The sequence below is a fragment of the Salvia hispanica genome, chromosome 1, assembly GCF_029641045.1.
Source record: "Salvia hispanica isolate PSC_SH4W2 chromosome 1, Shi_PSC_v1, whole genome shotgun sequence".
Lineage (NCBI taxonomy): Eukaryota > Viridiplantae > Streptophyta > Magnoliopsida > Lamiales > Lamiaceae > Salvia > Salvia hispanica.
The window spans coordinates 42,065,195-42,079,509 of NC_142692.1; the positions used below are offsets into that span (position 1 = coordinate 42,065,195).

The window sequence follows — 14,315 nt, forward strand, 5'->3', positions numbered from 1 at the left end:
CTTTCAGTATAAAATAGACACACAAAAGCGAAGAAATTGAGAAGAAGAAAACGATACATATTCGCTGCTGCTGTTTTGTTGAAGAAAAATGGACGCCGATTACGGTATTGCAAGGGAACTCTCTGATCTGCAGCAGGAGCGTACACTCTACAAACCTCAACTCCCGCCATGCCTGCAGGTCTCTCTCTCTCTATCCATCTACGATACTCGTTTCGCTGCTTTTACGATCGTTTTGTTGTTTCAATTGCTGATTCTGGTGTTAATTCACTTGTTTGGAACCGGAAAAGTTTGTACTGTGAATTTACGAGCTCGCGTTTAGTGAAATACGGTAGATCCTCTGTTTTGGATTGGCTTTCTCTCGTGCATCTGCCAGTTGTTGCAATGTGCTGCTTTTTTAGTAGGCTTGTGTGGTGATCTGAATTAGGTGCTGGATCTCGCTAGTTCCAGATCCAGAGTCATGTTTTTGTTTACGTTGAGTCAAGTTTCGGTCCAGATCCAGTCTAGGAGTGTGGTTGAATTGAGTCAAATATCGTGATTTTGTATCTAATTTTTAATGTATGATTGAACTCGAATGATTTGATTAATTAGTAGTGTAGGAGTGTAGCTTGTGGGAGAAGATGGGGTTTTAGTCTGAGAAATCGTGAAGTCTCACTTATTAGACTAGGAGAGTTTTCCATTATGGATTTATACTGCTCTGTCACTCTCTTTGTATATTCCTTTCTTTAAATAATCATTTTTTATATGATGTTATAATATTTTTGCATACCAAATGCAAGCATGGGGTGACACTAGTATAAAAGTATATCTACATCATTTTTATATTTGTAGTATACTAATTGAAAAATATATGAATTGTGTAAAATTTCGAATCCAAATATAAAATTTTTGAATAGAAAACTGAATGGAACCAAAATTATTTGAATTGTTTACAACCCCAGCCGTGTCCGAAAAATGAAACTGAAGTTCAGATCTTTAAGATACGTGAATCTAGATCTGGATCTGTTCAATATGTACATGTGCAATTTTTCACCTTCTATTGCTTAGACAGCAAACACTGATTTTTGTATGTATTCTTACAACATATGAATGCATTGGACAGGGAACTGAGGTTCGTGTGGAGTTTGGTGATGCAACTACAGCTGCAGACCCTTCAGGTGCTCACACCATAAAGAAGTCTTTTCCTCACACTTATGGTCAACGTTTAGCACATTTCCTCAGAGCTACAGCTAAGGTTGCTGATGCTCAAATTATTACTGATCAGCCTGCAGTTAGGTATGTTATCTATTACCTTTGAATAGTTTGCGTTTTTACTTATGTTGAAGTAGATTTATTTCTCCTCCATTAAATTTAATTACCACTGAGTTAACTTCTGTGTATCTTGTCACAGGGTGGGAGTGGTGTTTTGTGGTAGACAATCTCCTGGAGGACATAATGTAATTTGGGGCCTTTACGAAGCTCTAAAAGTGCACAACCCGAAAAGTGTGTTGCTTGGCTTTTTGGGTAAGGAGTCTACTCTTTTTCGAAGCTCTTGGCTGATTATGTTCCTTTTTAATAAAAAATAGTATATTGATGCCTTGCGCATATTTTCCAGGTGGTTCCGAAGGCTTATTTGCTCAAAAAACTTTAGAGATCAGTGATGAGATTCTTGCAACCTACAAAAACCAAGGTACATCTGACATGCTAGTTAAACTTTAGGAAATCCGACCTGCTAGTTGAATTCTCAGGTCACTTATGCTGGTTGAGTTATATTGTAAAGGTGGTTATGATTTGCTGGGACGGACAAAAGATCAAATTAGAACAACAGAACAAGTCAATGCAGCACTTAATGCATGCACAACTTTGACGCTGGATGCTCTTGTCATTATTGGGGGTATGTTTGTTTTCTCCCACCTTTCCAATTTCCATGATGCATTTTATTTCAGTTTCTTGACTTTCTTTCTTTGGCTTATGAAGGTGTGACATCAAATACGGATGCTGCCCGACTTGCAGAAACATTTGCAGAAAGGAATTGCTTGACAAAGGTATACTACATGGCAGTTGTGCTTCTTCTAACATATTCCTTGTTGCTTTTACTTTTGTGACCATGTCACATGACCTCGTTATCCTGAACTATTTCATGCACCTAATTTCTATTCTCATCCATGCAGTTTTTTCAGTTTGATTCTTTGTTTGTCCTTATTCTTAACATAGCTAAATTTTGCAGGTTGTTGGTATTCCTGTTACACTAAATGGAGATCTGAAAAACCATTTTGTTGAGACAAATGTGGGTTTTGACACAATTTGTAAGGTAATAATTTCTGTTCCTGATTTCTCCTCTCTGACTTTGGGTTGAAATGGCATGGCAATGCTAGTTGTTACGTATTGATTCCTTTCTGTCACTCTTATTGCTTCCTTTAAACATGACAAGTCATTAGTACCCTTAGCCTCTATGTCTTTGATCAAGATGAATTATTTTGATACCCTCTTATCTTTCTTATCCTGTAGTAGTATTTAAATAGGTTCTCGACTAAATCTCTACAAACAAATTTATAAAATTCCAACCCAAAAACACAAAATATGCATTTCATTCTATAAGAAAAAGACATGATTATAACTCTTGTTTACTTATTTTAGGTTAACTCCCAACTGATCAGCAATGTATGCACTGATGCACTCTCCGCAGAGAAGGTGAGCAAGTTTTTAATGTAATTCTGCATATTATTGCTAGAGGTCCTTCAGGAATCAGGATATTACTTGGCTCTCTGACCGAACTAATTTGTGGGACCTTTTCTTATCCACATGAAAAATCCAATATGTTTACTCTCTTTACCATGCAGTATTATTATTTTATAAGACTCATGGGAAGAAAGGCATCTCAAGTTGCATTGGAGTGCACTCTTCAATCTCATCCCAATATGGTTTGTACCGACCTCTTTTCTTTTCTCGTTATCAATTTTGATCGGATATTTTCATCATAAGATTGAACTTCAATATATTGTATGATTCGTCTGTCTCTTAGGGAGGTTTGATTATTTAATACAATTGTACAGGTTATTCTTGCCGAAGAGGTGGATGCATCTAAGCTTACACTTTCTGACATCACCAAACAATTATGCGATGCTGTTCAAGCAAGAGCTGAGCAAGGTCAAAAAGTCAATAGCTTTTGTTGGTTTTTCAGTGCTTGTAGCAACTTATCCTTTCTAAAAGTTCTTACTTTTCTTTTTCAGATAAATACCATGGTGTAGTTCTCTTGCCCGAGGGGCTCATAGAAAGTATTCCTGAAGTGTATTCTCTGTTGCAGGTAAACTGATTGGGATCTGGCTTTTGAAACTAAATATTGACAACAAAATCTTATCTTGGTCCTTAAGAGAATGATTTGAGATTTTTTCAAGAATGAAAGAATAAAATAGTAGAAAAGAAACTGAAATGATTAGTGCCTGAGACAAATATTCTGATTTGATATGGATATGAAGCTATTGTGCATCTGTAATAATTTGGCACCTTTCCAGGAAATTCATGGTTTACTCAGGAAAGGTGTCTCTGCTGACAATATTTCTGGTCAACTATCACCATGGGCTTCTGCGTTGTTTGAATTCCTGCCTCCTTTTATTAAGAATCAGGTACTTGTGTTATATTTTGCAGATCATTAAATATATAACTGCCATAATTTGCTAATGCTAAAGTTAATTTTGTGTTATAGCTCCTTCTTCACCCAGAATCGGATGACTCTGCACAGCTCTCTCAGGTACTTGAATTAATATAGAATTCTCTGTTCTTATCTTTAAGCAAGGTGAATCACATATCAACTAATGTTGTTATCACCTTGACAGATTGAGACAGAAAAGCTCTTAGCTCATCTTGTTGAAAAGGAAATGAATAAACGACTGGTAAGTACTTTGCATTCTTTTGTTTTATAGTAGTAGGAGTATTATAATACTCAAGCTTTTGTGGAGTATTAGTTTTGGAATTGTTAGTAAATGTTGCTACTTCATTCTATCAAGCCTTTAGGTATTCCTGTTGTCTGTGTTAAGACTGAATTTCAGATTTTCTACTCACTCGACACTCGCATCTTCTTGCAGGAAGAAGGAACCTACAAGGGGAAGAAATTCAATGCAATTTGCCATTTCTTCGGTTATCAAGCTCGTGGATCACTGCCTTCCAAATTTGATTGTGACTATGCATATGTAAGGCCAACATCACGGGGCTGTGATCTTTGCTTCTCTGCTCAATATGTTTTTTTGTACGTCTCTTAGGACTATCTTACTAGTAGCAATGTTGTTATTGCAGGTGCTTGGTCACATCGGCTATCACATAATTGCTGCTGGGTTGAACGGTTATATGGCAACCGTTAACAACTTGAAGAACCCCGTGAATAAGTGGCGGTGTGGCGCTGCTCCTATCACGGTACAATCTCTAACCCTGCTAAAAATTGCTCCAAACGCAATACTTCACATTGTAAAGATATTAAGAAAGTTCCAATCACACTTCTCAGGCTATGATGACCGTGAGGCGGTATGGGCAACCAGCCCTCTATCCCGCAACAGTTGATTTGAGGGGCAAGGCCTACGAGTATGTCTTGTTTGCTTCTCCCTTTGTGTCCTTTACTCGTGATAAAGAAACATGACACGAATGTTTGTTATTTGTTTGGCAGCTTGCTGAGACAGAACGCGGCCAAGTTCTTAATGGATGACGTCTACAGAAACCCCGGCCCCCTCCAGTTTGAAGGCCCAGGTGCTGATGCTAGGCCCGTGACCCTCTGCGTTGAGGATCAGGATTACATGGGGCGCATCAAGGAACTGCAGGAATACCTCGAGAAGGTGCGGGCCATAGTTAAACCGGGCTGCTCGCAAGATATTGTTAAAGCTGCTCTTTCCGCCATGGCTTCTGTTACCGACATTCTCTCGGTGATGACCTCTCCTTCTAGTTCGTAGAAGAAGGCGTTTTACTTTGTTTCGACTACAACATTCTATCTCTCTGTTTTGGTGGTGCTATTTATGGATCTGTAATTTTATGGTTTGTAACCATTACCAGAATAAACTGACATAGAAACCCAGTTTTGGATTAATGATGAGGACTTCTTTTTATTTGTTTGTGACCTTCTATTATTTGAATGAACTCGAGAAATAGCAAATAACCAAATCAACCACGACTGTATTGTGTGATTCTATTTTCCTAATAAAAGAAATCGGTAAAAAAAAGTTGATCTTTGTGGCAAGTTTATCTGTTTTTTAGTTATTTGTCTTTTAGTCTACATTTATCAGAGAGATGTTTATCAACAATCCAATACTCTACAATATTTTAGTTAAGTTTAATTTATGTTTTTAGTGCAATTCATTATCTTAAAATTTATTTTATTTGTTTATGGAATATGATACAGCTTTTATAGGGATAATTTTTATTTAAATCATAAGTTTTGATTAACTTCTATTTAATCCCATAATTTTTTTTTTGAAACTAAAGTATTAAATCATAACATTTCAAATTTTCTTAATTATTCAATAATTGTTATATACAAACTATTATGGTAAAATCTAACATGATAAAACGATATTGTTGTTGACAAAATGATGTCATTATATTTTAAATGTCAGAAAAAAAGATGCCGATATATTTTAAATGGCATGATTTTTTGTCAATCCTAGTCGATTTGATATATTGGTTTTAATTTTAGCCATTGTGGGATAATGAGAAAAAATTCAAAAGTAGTAACAATTCTATAGAAGTCAACGAAAAAATATAATTTAAACGACCTTATCCTTGGCTAAGAACGATTCACATCTAAAACATCCCCAATCCATCACAGCAAAGACTCGATGGAATTGATAAAAATATTCTATTTCTTGATTCTTAAGTAGAATTTGTTGAATATTTGTGGACCAATTGATTTGGGCTTTATGTATTTAATTGAATTGAGCTGGTACTAATTTGATTAATTATTCTGGCCCGATCTTTGGTGAGGGCAGCCCAATAATCAGTTCAGTCCGTTACTTACCTGGTCTCACTGATGGCCGCCACGTCGCATCTAAGTTTAGTCATATACTATTATTTGAGGGAGTACTATTATTTTACATTCATGAAAAAAATAAGTTTGGTATCACACTCAACACTAATAATGTATAGAGTATATGCCTAATCTAGTTCATAGCGGTCTAATATTTCTTCCCGTGCGTAACTTCTTAGTTTAGATGCAATTAATATCCGTATCAACTATATCAACTATCACATACAAACAAACAAAGACCAAATAATATTTTTTAATATTTGCCCATGTCTAGTGTCTAAATAATTAAATTATAGCGGTCTAATATTTCTTCCCGTGTCACCATGAGTAACTTCTTACTCCCTCCGTTTACTTTAGAGTCTCGGTCATTTTTCTATATCCATTTTATAAAAATAATAATAAATAAAATTATTAATGTGGAGAAATAGTAAACTAAGAGACAGAATAATATAGAGAAGACTTCTCTATATTATTCTCTTACTTTATTACTTATTCATTTTAACTATACATAAAACGGGTGCAAAAAAGTGACTGAGACTCCTAAAATAAAAAAATGAATCGAGTAGTACTTATTACTTTAGACATTTTATGCCAATATATTATATTAACTATAAATTACTACCTTCGTCCACCAAAATTTGTCCCATTTTCCATTTTCATCCGTCCCTCAAAATTTGTCTAATTTCACTTTTATCATTTTTGGTAGTGGACCTCATATTCCACTAACTCATTCATACTCACACTTTATTATAAAACTAATATATAAAAGTAAGACCCACAATCCACTAACTTTTTCAACTTACTTTCTATTACATTTACTAAAATCTGTGCCGGATTAAAGTGGGACAAATTTTGGTGGACGGAGGTAGTATAACATTTATGAGTAACTTCTTAGTTACAGTACGATTTTATCTAGAGCAATTCAGCACGGTATATCAATAGGTAAAAACGTGCAGGAGTATTATTGAATAAAATAAATTGTACCTAGTTGCGTAAATAGCATGATATTAGGCATAAGGATGGGATTTACTATATCATTTATGAAAATTTTGACAGTCTAGAACTCTTGTATTGGAACCTACTGTTTTTTCGTACATCCATCAAAAGTTTTATTGCAAAAATTCACACTCTATTAGAAAATAAAATCCAAAAAGTAATTAAAAAATATTTTTTATAAAAAATTACCGAGCATCGATGGTGCCGGTAATGCATGTATGATGCATAAGAGCATCCACAATAGGAGGACACATCTCTTTCTCCTGGACACTTCTCTTTTTTTGTCCATAGCCACTTCTGATTTGTCCACGGCCACAAAAAAAAGTTTTCGCAGCAATAGTGGACACTTTTGTTAGCCACATTTCACTTTATTTTTATTCTTTGTATATTTTAATTCAATTAGAATTAAAATTATCGGACTAAAAATAATTAGAAAACGAGATAATAATAAAATTAAAAAAAGCGATGAGACCAAATATTCGTTGTATTAATGGATACCGGAAAATTGTACAACGAACATTTAAAAAAAAAACATATAAAAACACCGCCACCATCTACTCGGTGGCGGAGTCGGAATCCTCTCCTCTTCTTCGTCGCCCACTGCCGCCACCGCCCCTGCCCCCGGCGCACCCGGCGCCGCTGAACCAGACCACCCCAGGTCCTCTCTGATCCTACACATGAGCTCATAGTATATCGCCTTGGTGACCGGGTCGGTCGCGGACTCGTAGAAACGGCAGTTCTCTTGCAGTTGTTTCATCAATTGCACATTCAGGTTCCTGTTCAAGACCACATGGGGACCAGTGCCCACGGACTGAGCTCCAGAAGGCGGCTGCGCGCTACGCGATCCAGACGCGGCCGCCGAGCAGTGGGAGGAACTTGCAGGCATTCTGACGCTGCGGATGCTGGCCTTTTGCCCCGGAGGGCGTGAGCGCCTAGTGTGTTATCAGAGGGCTCCTCCGTTTGGACGTCGTTGAGGTCGATTGATTGTGAGCCGCTGCTGATGTTGTAGTTCCCGGCTCTGTTGCGTCTAGTGCGCTTCGCCCCTTGCGCTTCAGTCTCCTCCGCACAGATGGACTTGAATTTCGGGCAGTTCTCGAGAACGAGAAACTCCTCCCAGTGGGTGAACTTAGGATTCCATAGACCGTTGTATTGGGACACAGACAGAGCCTTCACGTCGGCTTCGTTGCGGCCACTCTCAGCGTTGATAAGGTTGTTGCCGTAGATGCCCGCGAACTTCCTGGTGGGTGTCAGAATCCTCCCAAACTTTTTTCGGATCTGTTCCGCGTCACGCGGTTTGGTGCCTCTCGGCTTGAACTCATTGTAGGTCAACAAAACGCGCTTCCAAAAGCCCATCTCGGTCTTATCGGTGCCAACTACGTGGTCTGATGTGACGGCATCCCATGCCCTCGCCACAGCAATCGACTCCTCTTTGGTGTAGTGCACGGACCGACTCACTACTGCCGACTCGCTACCGCCGCTGCCGCTGCCATCCTCGTCGCCGCCCGGGTCGCCGCCTCTCCCACCACCGCCGTCGCCGCTGCCTCTCCCCCCACCGCCGTCGCCGCCGCCTCTCCCACCACTGTCGTTGCCGCCGCCTCTCCCACCCCCGCCGTCGCCGGAACATCTCGTTGGCGGGGTGTCCGGTAGGCCCGGACTCATCAGCCCTATCATCTGCTCAAATGTGAATCTATCGAAATCAGACAAAGGAGACTAGGTGCGCTGGAAAGAGTGAGAAGGGGTATCCGGACGCGGATGGTTGGTCGAGTCCATAGTGGGTCGATAATCCCCAAATGCCGATCGACCCAAATTCCTCTGATGAGAGGACTGGCCCCGATGTTGGGTTTGTTGCCACGGCGAGGATGTCGGTGACCACGACTGGAATGGAGGGGGACTGAGACTCGATCCCCGGGGAGTGGGACTCGATACCCACAGCTGAGATGGCTTGGAAGAAGGATAGTATCTGTATCCCGATTCTTCAGTGTCGGGTGAATCTTCGTCTCTCCCGTGCATTTTGTATAAATTCTATAGAGTGAAATTGGATGTGGAGTGAAAATGGGTGTGGAGTGAAAAACCCTAAAATGAAAATTGGTGGGATATTTATAAAAATAAGCAAAAAAAAAACAATTAAAAATTCAAAAAAAAAAAATGGAAATCAGCGACCGCCGCGGCGGTCCTACTGTACTCTAATAGTTACTCCCACGTATTTAAAATTTTAAATAGCACAAATTGAAGTCCATAACATATAGTACAACTAGTATTCAAAGTGGTCCATGAATACTACCCAAAGAGCATTATATGCTCCAAAGTAAGAGGCAACACTGAAGGGTGTTGGTATTTGTGAGAACAATTACGTATTGCACTGGCCTAAAGAGAGCTTTATTTGCTCAAATGTAGGAGGCAACATAGAAGGATGTTGTTGAGCATGCTTCCAGCGTACAGCAAGAACGTTAGACGTTCGTGAAAGGTCCGAGCGCATATGTGGTATCAAATCATTGACGTCATGCATTTTTCTTGGTGAATGTAAAAATACTCAAAGTCGGGAATCGACAAGCAAGTCCACCAAAAGATGGTTAAAATCCAAACAACAAACCATAAAATGACTTGACAAAAAAACAATTTAAAAACAAAACAAAATCACAAAAACACGCCACAAATGTATTGATCCTGCAGCACACAAACAAACAACATAATCTCCTCAAACAAAATAACCAAATAATGATTAATACCACAAAAACAAGAAAAAAGAAAACCAAGACAATAAACAATATCTAAACAAAAGACCTAAACTGTGTCGAATCTATTGAGCAATAAAAAATCGAATCTATTGAGCAATAAAAAATTATATAAGTTGCACCATCTGACAGATATTTAATGCAAATAAGTTTTAGCCAATTTACCATAGCGATTCCTAAGTTTGAGACATCGTCATACTTTAAGCGAACTAGATCGCTTATATAAGGAGAGGACAACAAAAAATGGCAAATTTCTACAATATGATAACCGAGATTGAAGACGAAAATGCAACTAATAGAGCTAACGATAGCAATTTTCTACAACATGAAAACCGAAAATGAAGACGAAAATGCAACTAATTGAGCTAATGATGAACCCACATCTACCTTGGTAATCACCTACTATAAAGTATCTCGAGGTGCACCGCATCAATTCTGATAATTTCAAAGTTGGCGGGCTTCTCTTCATGATCAACTTCAATAAGATCTCATTGAAGAAATTAGGCACACTCCAACTGATTTCGATACGCAGTTTTATTTAAGTTTTAATCACATAAGTTTCGATACATAAATCATGTAAATTTTTGTATTCAAATTATGTAATTTAAAATTTTTAATTATTCATTTATTTCGTCAATATTGCAATTTAAATTAATAAACGAAATTAGAAAATATTTAAAAATAAATAAAATTGTTGCTAAAATTTTGTGATTTGGTTTAGGTCTTGTTGAAATTTTGTGATACCTAGATGTCTCCACTCCTATTGATGCAGCCGGCAATTAGCATAAAACAATGCCTAACACCTAACTATTTATGCATGTCATAAATATAACATAATACTTATATATAGTGTTGTTTATTAATACTAATTGAAAAGATTTATGTGTTACAGTTTTTATTGGTTTCGATAATTAGAAGATTAACATAATGTTGGTTGCTACCTCATTCTTCAGTCCTCCAACTCCGATCAAACATAGTTATGTAGGAAAATCCTTTACCAAAGCAAGCCTTCCTATTACTTCCAATATTCACCCAAAAGTTAACAATTTTAGTATGAAAAATATAGACAACAGAAATTCCCGATTCTCTCGCCGCTGCCATCCACCGCCGTCTGAACTAGTGGCTTCTGATCGTGAAGAGGTGGATGCCGGAATAGGGATCCTCGAATTTTTTGCAGGGAAGAACATTTTTGTTACCGGTGCTACCGGCTTACTCGGAAAAGGTTAAGGGTGTACATAACTTGTTACCTACAAGGAACATGACATGTTAAATTTATTATTTGAATATATAATATTATTATAAGCACATAAAAATATTTACATCGAACGCCTAATATTGTTTATTATTATGAAAAATATGAAAACACTTGAATTGAGTTATAAATTAAGTTATTGCATTGAAAAAAAATAAAATTTTCACATATTCTAAAGTAATTGTATTCAAAGTGATATTAACATACTATATGATTTGAAGTGAAATTAGCTGCAACTTCTTCTAGCCTAATCATCATCAGCAACAAATTGTCAAACGCAATTTTGAAAACATATGTAATTTGCCAAATATTATAATCATGAAGCATGACTATATATGTTCTAGTTATAATTTACTTAATTATTCTTTCCCTACTATTGTTTAGCTTTTGGTTTGCAGTTATTGTGGAAAAGATATTAAGATCAACATCGGTGGGCAAAATGTACTTGCTAATTAAGGCAAAAGACAAGGAAGCTGCATTTAATAGATTAAACTGCGAGGTACAATAACATAATTTAAGATTTGTAATTTCCTTATTTTTCTTATTATAAAACTTAATTAGAACAATTAATACTTTGTGTAGATAATAAACTCAGAATTATTCACGCGTTTGAAAGAGAAATATGGGAAATCTTTCGAAGCATTTGTGAAGGCAAAGGTAATAGCTGTGGTGGGAGATATCTGTCAACCAAATCTTGGAATGGATTTTGAAAGTATTGAATCAATTAGAAAAGATGTAAATATTATCATCCATTCTGCAGCTTGCACTACCTTTAATGAGAGGTTAGTTTCCAATTTAATCTAATATATTACTCCACATTACTTGAGTTAATTAAAATCTTGTTAGGACGAAAATTCATATTTTTTTTACAATTAATTTCACGCGTGAGTTTCTTCATAAATATGTGTAGGTATGACGTGTTGTTTGAAAGCAACGCGATTGCACCTCAACGAGTTATGAGGTTTGCCAAGACATGCGACAAACTCGACCTATTCACACACATATCTACGGGTAATTAATAATGGAATATTGCTAGTACGTTAGTCCAGTATTAATGTACTAGACGTATAAATTTACTGAATCCGTTGTGTAACTTAGTTTGACATAACTTCATTTTGTAGCTTATGTTACTGAGAGAGAAGAAGGTGTTGTGTTGGAAAAGCCATTGAATATGGGAGGCCTTGATGTAGCTGATGAGATTAGCTTGCTTCTCAAATCATCCCCAAACAACATTGATGCCCCCAAATTTTACAAAAAGCTTGGCCAACAGAGGTTATACTTATTATATATGTTCATTGAATTTCTATCCCAAATTTAATTTTAGCTTAGTTTAAATTTGTATATATATGTGTGTGTGTGTGTGTGTGTTTGTAACAGAGCCAGCTTGTTGGGATATAGTACTACATATCAGTTATGTAAGGCTATGGGTGAGATGTGTTTGAATGAAATAAGAGGAGATGTTTCTTTGCTCATAATTAGGCCAGCCTGCATTGAGAGCTGCCACAGTGAACCTCTTCCTGGTTGGATACAAGGAATGAGGTGTGTATATACATATATATTTGTGTATATACTTCTTTTATTTATTTGTTTGTTTATTTTATTTTTATGAAAATGTATGAGATAATACATGATTCTAGATAATTAATGACTTTGTTCGACTCCTCAACTTGTTGATTCATTTGAGTTCATTAAAAGAGTAAATTGGAAGGAAGACTCATGAATCTGGAAAATAAGGAAAATGATCATTTAAATCATAGTAATTTTTTTTTTATTATTATTGCAATTGTTTCGTAAGGTTGAAAATCGACATTACTGTGACAACAAAACCATGTCGTATCAGATAAATAGACATTATTTCGAATTAAACTCGAAATTGAAAGATGTTGTTTGTCTAAAACAATATTGTTTTATTGTCACATCATATTTTGTTCCATTATAGTATAAGTATTGGTTTTGATAAATAATTGGTAAAAATTGAAAATTTAATTTTTTATTCTGATTTAAAAAATTATGAAATTGAACAAAAACTATGAAACAGTTTAAGTAGTATTTAAATATGGCCCAACTGCTCTATTTGCCTTTTTTATTGGACCATTTCTATTTGTTATGATAGCTTATATTTTTTTGTTGGATAATTATGCTTTGAATTTTTGATTTTAGGATGCTTGATCCAGCGGTCATTTCTTATGGAAAAGGATTGATGCCAGTTTCTTATGCAAATCCTAAAGTGCCTTTAGATATTGTAAGTAAAGTATACTATCTTGTTAGTTTCTTATCCTTTTTTATTGCAAATTTATCGTAGTAAATGAAAGAATAAAAAAAAAGGAAGAGAAAATTTTATCGCATTTTAGTTATTCTCACACTTTCTATTTCATACTCATTTTTTGAGACATTATTAGTGCAAGTGATATTTATATAAAAAGTGATATGTATGGACAGGTACCAGTAGATTTGGTAGTAAATTTGACGATTGCGGCTATTGCAAAGCATGGGAACAGACACACCACACAACCCATAGTCTATTACTCCACATCCAGTCTTGACAATCCAATCACATTTTTCGACATTTTTGAATATCTATATGATTACTTTAAAGAGACACCTCTGATTGAAAATCTAAGTATATCAAAAACCAAATTCATCGAAGATTTTGATGAGTTTTCTAAATGTTTGAGAGAGGAAATTCTGCGATGTAATGGAGGTGGTGAAGATAGAAAGATAATTCGACGTTGCAATGCCATAGCTCAGTATGTTGAACAACTATGTAAGATATATGAATTTGCTGGATTCCTCAAACCAAGGTACATGCATGTCGAATCTCTTCTATATAATATTGGTTCGGTTACGAAAAATAGTCTCATTTATTCATTCTGGTTTGTCCAATAGAATTAGCCTCTATTTTACTATTTCTCATATTTTATCAATTGTATGTTAAAACATGTATCGTCCACAAATGAGATTATTTTTTATGAATGAATGGAACAATGTATATTATCATTAAAAGACTAACCATCAATTTTGTGGAACAGGTACCATACAGGTAATACTCATAAATTAATCCAAGAAATGTCAAGGGAGGAAAAACTTAACTTCGAAGTGGATGTGAAAATCATCAATTGGAAAATGTATTTTCATGAGATTTATATTCCAGGAGTGATAAAATATTTAATTCAATGAATGTACACGAGAGCTAGTACATGAGGAATTTGTACACTGGTTAATGAGTATCTTAATTAGTATCTTATCGCATCATGTAATAAATTGGTAGGTGTGTTAAACTATGGTTAAAAACATATAGAAATGTGTTTGAGATATTCTTGATTTGTGAATTTTGAATGTGCAAATCAAATTTCCC

The 14,315-nt window shown here is 36.0% G+C and overlaps 3 protein-coding genes across 3 annotated transcripts; 2 read left to right on the plus strand and 1 right to left on the minus strand.

Annotated features, from left to right (window-relative positions):
* On the plus strand, window positions 1-5,065 carry LOC125222902 (Phosphofructokinase family protein). The gene is made up of 18 exons (XM_048125784.2): window positions 1-178; window positions 1,100-1,272; window positions 1,388-1,500; window positions 1,592-1,666; window positions 1,757-1,870; window positions 1,954-2,021; window positions 2,204-2,287; window positions 2,614-2,667; window positions 2,817-2,897; window positions 3,030-3,123; window positions 3,207-3,280; window positions 3,489-3,599; window positions 3,680-3,724; window positions 3,810-3,866; window positions 4,059-4,163; window positions 4,267-4,383; window positions 4,472-4,548; window positions 4,631-5,065. Exons 1-18 carry the CDS (start codon window positions 89-91, stop codon window positions 4,908-4,910), a joined length of 1,812 nt encoding a protein of 603 aa, XP_047981741.2. The 5' UTR covers window positions 1-88; the 3' UTR covers window positions 4,911-5,065.
* A 2,691-nt stretch (window positions 5,066-7,756) lies between these two features.
* LOC148933849 (uncharacterized) lies at window positions 7,757-8,329 on the minus strand. Its single transcript, XM_089061799.1, has one exon. The coding sequence runs from the start codon at window positions 8,327-8,329 to the stop codon at window positions 7,757-7,759; it is 573 nt and encodes a 190-aa protein (XP_088917925.1).
* Window positions 8,330-10,672: 2,343 nt separating this feature from the next.
* On the plus strand, window positions 10,673-14,229 carry LOC125220641 (fatty acyl-CoA reductase 2, chloroplastic-like). The gene is made up of 9 exons (XM_048122795.2): window positions 10,673-10,930; window positions 11,359-11,459; window positions 11,543-11,742; window positions 11,871-11,971; window positions 12,082-12,232; window positions 12,338-12,499; window positions 13,121-13,202; window positions 13,400-13,761; window positions 13,990-14,229. Exons 1-9 carry the CDS (start codon window positions 10,762-10,764, stop codon window positions 14,135-14,137), a joined length of 1,476 nt encoding a protein of 491 aa, XP_047978752.2. The 5' UTR covers window positions 10,673-10,761; the 3' UTR covers window positions 14,138-14,229.
* Window positions 14,230-14,315: the final 86 nt, after the last annotated feature.

Bases quoted from the DNA above. Each gene is read 5' to 3' on its own strand.
- LOC125222902 (XM_048125784.2), top strand. From the start codon at position 89: ATGGACGCCGATTACGGTATTGCAAGGGAACTCTCTGATCTGCAGCAG. The intron at 3,124-3,206 runs GTCAAAAAGTCA...TTTCTTTTTCAG, and splicing joins TCAAGCAAGAGCTGAGCAAG to ATAAATACCATGGTGTAGTT. The intron at 3,867-4,058 runs GTAAGTACTTTG...ATCTTCTTGCAG, and splicing joins AGGAAATGAATAAACGACTG to GAAGAAGGAACCTACAAGGG.
- LOC148933849 (XM_089061799.1), bottom strand. From the start codon at position 8,329: ATGGGCTTTTGGAAGCGCGTTTTGTTGACCTACAATGAGTTCAAGCCG.
- LOC125220641 (XM_048122795.2), top strand. From the start codon at position 10,762: ATGAAAAATATAGACAACAGAAATTCCCGATTCTCTCGCCGCTGCCAT. The intron at 11,460-11,542 runs GTACAATAACAT...TACTTTGTGTAG, and splicing joins TTAATAGATTAAACTGCGAG to ATAATAAACTCAGAATTATT. The intron at 12,500-13,120 runs GTGTGTATATAC...TTTTGATTTTAG, and splicing joins GGTTGGATACAAGGAATGAG to GATGCTTGATCCAGCGGTCA.